The 6,420-nt window shown below is 44.0% G+C and overlaps 1 protein-coding gene across 1 annotated transcript; it reads left to right on the top strand.

The window, feature by feature from the left end:
• The first annotated feature begins 1,960 nt into the window (after positions 1 to 1,960).
• On the top strand, positions 1,961 to 3,539 carry LOC136533168 (nicotianamine synthase 2-like). The gene is made up of 2 exons (XM_066525736.1): positions 1,961 to 2,171; positions 2,465 to 3,539. Exons 1-2 carry the CDS (start codon positions 2,151 to 2,153, stop codon positions 3,485 to 3,487), a joined length of 1,044 nt encoding a protein of 347 aa, XP_066381833.1. The 5' UTR covers positions 1,961 to 2,150; the 3' UTR covers positions 3,488 to 3,539.
• The last annotated feature ends 2,881 nt before the right edge of the window (positions 3,540 to 6,420 follow it).

The raw sequence follows: 6,420 nt of genomic DNA, 5'->3' as shown, positions 1-6,420 counted from the left end.
TGTTGTATTGACATTCATTGCCCATTTGAGAGGCGTGGGACAGAGTAGCCAAACTCATGGAGGAGCGAGAGGATAAGAGTAAGGGCGCGTTTGGTCGGGCTTCCGCCGGCTCTGGCTCCCACACTGTAGCACAATTGTAGTGCGCAGGAGCTGAAGCTGGAGGAGCAAAAAAAAACGAGCTTCTCCGGCTCCGGCGCTGTTAGTGAGAGAGGAAATGAGGAGAGAGAAAAATGGCTCCGGTAAACAGGGTCGCTACAGGAGATGGATAGGGGAGGAGTCAGAGGAGCCGGAGCCGCTCAGAGCCCGGCCAAACGGGCTCTAACAATGGAGTTCGCAATGATGTGTATCACTAGGCATTTCTTAGTTCCTTTTGCAACAAAATCGGGAGATGACTTGATTTACTCAGTGGGGCATCACTGGGGGCAAAAAAATCAGTGTAATTACACTGGCGCACATTGCAACAATTTCCAGTTGCTATCAAAGCACATGATGGCCCCATTCGTTTAGAGGAATTTTGGAGAAATCTGGATAAATCTTGAGGAATTTGTGAGAGGAAAACACTATTTCGGATAAAAAAACGGATCAAGCCGAATTTAAGAGCACGCGAACGGGGCCCATATTGCCTGTATCTTCTCGAAATATACAGGACAGACAACCGATACGCCTGAAGCGCCGGTGCTTGTGTATGACCTCCTGGTCTCCTGTACGAGTCACGCCGTATGATTGTGTTTGTTAGCTTGCTAGGCTCAGTGACAGTCAGCGTAAGCCAGCTGCTTGCTCGCATTGGTCGGTAGAACATTTGGAAATGGAGGTGCTTAGAGAAGGTGTTTAGTGAGAACTTTTTATCATCTGCCATTAGCACCTAGCATCTGATGCTTTTCTCAATGAGGAGATTATTAAAATTGAAGTCACCTGCATCGAGTGTTCGAGTTGATACAACCCTCTCGATAGCACTCAAGATCTCTGCATATTACGATACACACAACCTACAAACTTTAAAGAGTAAAAGGTTAATGTGTCCCCTGACCTAGTTGAATTTGAAACTCTTTGAACTTTAGTACCGGATAACATACACATTTTAACTTTTAAAACCAAACAAAATACCCCATTGACCATTTCAAAATGGTTTGTTGGATGTTTTTGCTGATGTGGCAGTGGGTCCCACCTGTCATTTGGTCTCTCTCTCTCTCTTTCTCTTATATAAAAAAGCATAACTTTTCATATGAAGTAGTGTGAACACAGATTTTATATCAAAGTTGTAGAACTCGACACGATCCATGACTTTATAATTGATAAGTTTTTATTTAATATATTTTAGACGCTTAAATATACGTTTTAAGTTACTAGACTTTAAAATTCAATTTTTTGAATTTTTTTCAAATTGCGTCGAATGTTGACGTAGTCTATACCTTGTAGTCCACAACTTTTAAAATCTGAGATTGTTTAGAGACCCAAATTTTCGTTTTATGTTTTTCTAATTTTGAAATTTATTCTTTTGAATTTTTCAAATTACCTCTGGTGTTGACTTGGTATACACCAAAGTTATAGCTCTCAACATGATCTATAATTTTGTAGTTGATAACTTTTTTATTGAGATCATTAAGAGGACTGAATTTTTTGTGTTCGGAAAATTCAAAGAAATTGGATTTCAAGATCTGAGAAATTAAAATAAACATCTGGGCCTCTAAACGGACCTAGAAAAAAAATATTATCAACCACGAAGTTACGTATTGATAGCTTCAACTTTGATGTAGACCACGTCAACATTAGAGAGAGAGAAATGAGATTGGCTTGCTCTTCCTTTTTCTTATTGGGATTGAGGGAGGAGTTTTCTTAATTAATTGTTTTTAAAAAAACTTGTTTTTTGTTTTAATTTTTGTAATCACTCGTTATTAAGAAAAGAAGATTATTTATTCTCAGGTGGAGATGCTCAGTTGCCTGACCAGGTCATGGTGTGGACGTGGCAAGCCCACTTCGGGAAGGGACCAAAAACAGGGCTACCACTTTCAGGGCGTGACGTGGACGTGTTGAAGATCCGGAACATTCGCCGTGAAATCTAAACATCATCATAATAATAATAACGAGGCATGAAACTGGTCTTGGCCGTGGACGCGTGAAGCGCGCCATGCGTTCGACATGCATGTAATCGGATGGCTCGCAGTCCTCCTCAGGTACTACTAATAATATAGTAATAAATAAACTACTGGAGTACTTCACAGCCACATACGTCCACGTTTCATCAAAAACAAAACACATGCACGTCAACTGGAGCTGCCATCGGTTTACATGCCGCATCTCTGAAGGCCGGATCAGTGACAGTGAGGCACTGATGAACGAACTGCCGTGACATTCTATATATACCCTCGGTCCCTGTTCCAATTCTCATCAAGCAGCACGAGTTGTCGAACACTTGCCTGCTCTTGAGCTCAAAGACATCATCGGCTGCTTCTCGTGCTCTCCTCAGCTTCCCAACTGCAACTGTAGCAGCGAAACTCTACCAACTGCCATGGATGCCCAGAACGTGGAGGTTGCTGCCCTGGTGCAGAAGATCGCGGCCCTCCACGCCGACATCGCCAAGCTGCCGTCGCTGAGCCCGTCCCCCGTCGTCGACGCGCTGTTCACCAACCTCGTCATGGCCTGCGTCCCGCCGAGCCCCGTCGACGTGACCAAGCTCGGCCCGGACGCGCAGAGGATGCGAGAGGAACTCATCCGCCTCTGCTCCGACGCCGAGGGCCACCTTGAGGCGCACTACGCCGACATGCTCGCCGCCTTCGACAACCCGCTCGACCACCTCGGCCGCTTCCCTTACTTCAGCAACTACATCAACCTGAGCAAGCTCGAGTACGACCTCCTGATCCGCTATGTCCCGGGCCTGGCGCCTTCCCGCATCGCCTTCGTCGGGTCAGGCCCCCTGCCGTTCAGCTCACTCGTGCTCGCCGCCCGCCACCTGCCGAACGCGCTGTTCGACAACTACGACCGGTGCGGCGCCGCCAATGACCGTGCCCGGAAGCTGGTCCGCGCGGACGAGGGCCTGCGCAAGCGAATGTCCTTCCACACCGCCGACGTCGCCAACCTCACGGACGAGCTCCGCAAGTACGACGTGGTCTTCCTGGCGGCGCTCGTCGGCATGGCAGCCGAGGACAAGGCCAAGGTGGTCGCGCACCTTGGCAGGCACATGGCGGACGGAGCGGCTCTCGTCGTGCGGAGCGCTCACGGGGCTCGCGGGTTCCTGTACCCGATCGTCGATCCGGAGGACATCCGGCGCGGCGGGTTCGACGTGCTTGCAGTGTACCACCCGGACGACGAGGTCATCAACTCCGTCATCATCGCGCGTAAGATCGACGCCCACGCGAAGGGACTTCAGAATGGGCACGCGCATGCGCGCGGCGCGGTGCCGATAGTGAGCCCGCCGTGCAAGTGCTGTAAGATGGAGGCGAACGCGCTCCAGAAGAGGGAGGAGATGGCGACGACGGAGCTGTCCATCTGATGCGAAAAGGAACTTTTGAGGAGCTGCGCGTGGTAACAATAATTACGAAACGCTGTTTCGTCTCTTAATCTCTCGTGTAACTGTTCGTTCGCACTTCTTTATTTCGTGTCATGCGATGTGTAAGTGTTCAATAATGACGTGTTTTTCCTATGTGATGATATATGCCAAGTTGCCAGCACGTTTACGTACGTGCCTGCTGTGACGGACATCGATGAGAACAGTGTGCACGTAAAGAAATACTAAATCCGTTTTAAATTATAGTTTGTTTGACTTTTTTATCATAAGTTTGACCACTCGTCTTATTTAAAAATTTATGCTAAATATTACTTCTTTTATTGTGGCTTGTTTTATTAATAAAAATTCTTCAAGAATAACTTAGATTTGACTATGTTTGCACAAATTTTTTTGAATAAGACGAGCGATTAAACTTGAGGTCAAAAAAAGTTAAACGAATTATAATTTGGAACGGAGAGAGTATCGCTTGAGGCATGGGTTGATTTATGATCTTCTCACTCAAGTCATTTCCAGTTTATGGGAATTAATTGGTCCATCTCTAAATCATCCCTTACAAACTATTCCTTCCATCAAAAAATTATAAGCTTATTTCCTATAAAAGGATGTCTTGCCTGTAAAGAGATTAAATTGTTGGTGAGATTGTACTAATACATCTCCAGCTATGTCAAACGTGGTCCGTCTCTAGAAGAAAGTAATCATGTTTTAAATATCAAGTTTGCCTAATTATAGATAAAAAAAGTATAAATATAATATCAAATAAAATTATTAAATTAATTATGAAATGTATTTTTATAATAAATTGATTTGGAGTCATAAACATGAATACTATTTACTAGAAACTTGGTTAAACATGAAGAACTTTAACTGACATGCAATCCATAGTAGTATTCTTTTAGGGACAGAGGTAGTACCTATCCTAAGTAGGCATGACTTGTTAAGAATTTTTCAACTTATTGGAAATGTAACGACCCGTCCTCTCAAGGGCGTTGTCGGTGTTTCGTAAACCGGACTAGTAAACTTATATGATTACCACACTGTTTTAAAAAGATGATGGTAGCATACAGAAGACACGAGGATTTATACTAATTTAGGCCAGGGCCCTACATCTAGTCTCAGAGATGATCGAGTGCGTGTTACTCGCTTGAATGCTCTGAAGTTCTTACAATGGAGGTGCAACAATGGTGGAAGAGGTGAGAGAACCTAAACTAGGCAATGGGCTGTCCAAAAGGAAGCTTCATAAGCCCTACTACGATGGAGAATGAGTGAATGAGTAGGGGACTCAGAATGTCTGAAAAGAGTGCCCTGACAGCCCTTATATAGAGTTCGAGGCGGGTGCACATACAACGGTGGTGGTTCTCCCGACCGAAGGGTCAAGATAGCAGACTAGAGGGAGTGTGAATAGTCCTTTCTAAAATTAATCACGCCAGCTTACCAAAACTAATACGAAATTAAAACTATCAATCTAGCCAAGACTACACACCTCTTTCTAAGTTCACAAGCACATTATAAAGATCCTAATTAGGCAACAAAGGTATCGGGCTTACTAGAGCTCACCTAACCAATTCTAGAAGCAAGGTCACACAAACTTATGCCACTAGTACTTCAAGCAACAGGGGAGCTCCTATATATGCTAGTTAGTCAAAACACAAAGCCACCTAAGTTCACTAGCAATGCTCAATAATAGGACTACACAAGCCAAATTATAGAGCACAAATTACTTATCTATACAAACTAAGAAATGTGACTAACAAGGTTACTCAAACCGAATTAGTCACACAAGGAAGCTACTTTTATGCTACACAAGCAAGAAGGTAACTAGCAAGCTACACAAGCTAACTAATTACAAGAGCAACTACACAAGCACAATGTAAATGAAATAAATACAAGCTTGTGTAGAGGATGCATCCGATCCTTCCCAAATGTCAGCATCCGAGGACCGCAGACAGACTACCATCAAAGGGCAGTTAGTTTGCCAATGTCCAGAAAGCAACCCAAGCTCTCTGTAACCTCCTCCTCGCTTCCAACTTCTTCTCCTTTGCAAATGTGCTAACACCACCAAGAGATACACCACCTTGTGCACGTGTGTTAGCTTTTTACAAACATTTTTCCAAAGGATTAGCACTCTTTTCACCATGCCACTTGATCCTAGCAATGATGCGAAGTTAGATCACTCGAGTGGCACTAGATGACCGAAATTCAAACAAGTTTGCCCCTCTTGATAGTATGGCCATCTATTCTAAACCTGGTCATCAACTTCTCTACACACCTATGACCGGTGAAATGAAATGTCCTAGGTTATACCTTTACCTTGCGCATTCCATTCCATCTCCTCTAATGTTGATGCAACACATGCACCAACATAATCAACAATGATAGGATCCACTTCATATCATCACGTGACCATATTGGTTCATCGATCTTGACTTCACTTGCTCTTCACCGTTGCTTTGGTCCATCAGCGCCAAGCATCACTCAACTTGCCCTTCACAGTTGCAACCGGTCCGTCGAGCCAAGTCATATCTTGATCTTCTCCACCTTGATCACATAACTCAATGTCATATCTCATATGCAATGAGCTCCTTCATCATCACATATGTGAGCTTTGCAACATCTCTGATCCATCTTCACCGTCATGGAATATGTTGCTCACACACATGTACTCGTGGACTAATCACCTGTGTATCTCACATTAAACACAATTAGTCCTCCTAGGTTGTCGCTCAATTACCAAATCCAAACAAGGACATTTCAATCTCCCCCTTTTTAGTAATTGATGAGAACTCTACAAAGATATGGAAATTAAGCTCTTTTGGATTCATGTTGATTGCCCAAGCAATTTTACCATACTTAAATGATTTTGGACAAGTACTACAAATCCAAATTGGTAGTATTAGCTCCCCCTACATATGTGCTAGAGT

This window comes from Miscanthus floridulus, unplaced genomic scaffold (genome assembly GCF_019320115.1).
Source record: "Miscanthus floridulus cultivar M001 unplaced genomic scaffold, ASM1932011v1 fs_799_1, whole genome shotgun sequence".
In the NCBI taxonomy this organism is placed as follows: Eukaryota; Viridiplantae; Streptophyta; class Magnoliopsida; order Poales; family Poaceae; genus Miscanthus; species Miscanthus floridulus.
This window is presented reverse-complemented; position numbering and strand designations above follow the sequence as displayed.

Coding starts and splice junctions, on each gene's coding strand:
- LOC136533168 (XM_066525736.1), top strand. CDS start 2,151: ATGGCTCGCAGTCCTCCTCAG. Junction 2,172..2,464: donor TGGCTCGCAGTCCTCCTCAG/GTACTACTAATA, acceptor TGCTCTCCTCAG/CTTCCCAACTGCAACTGTAG.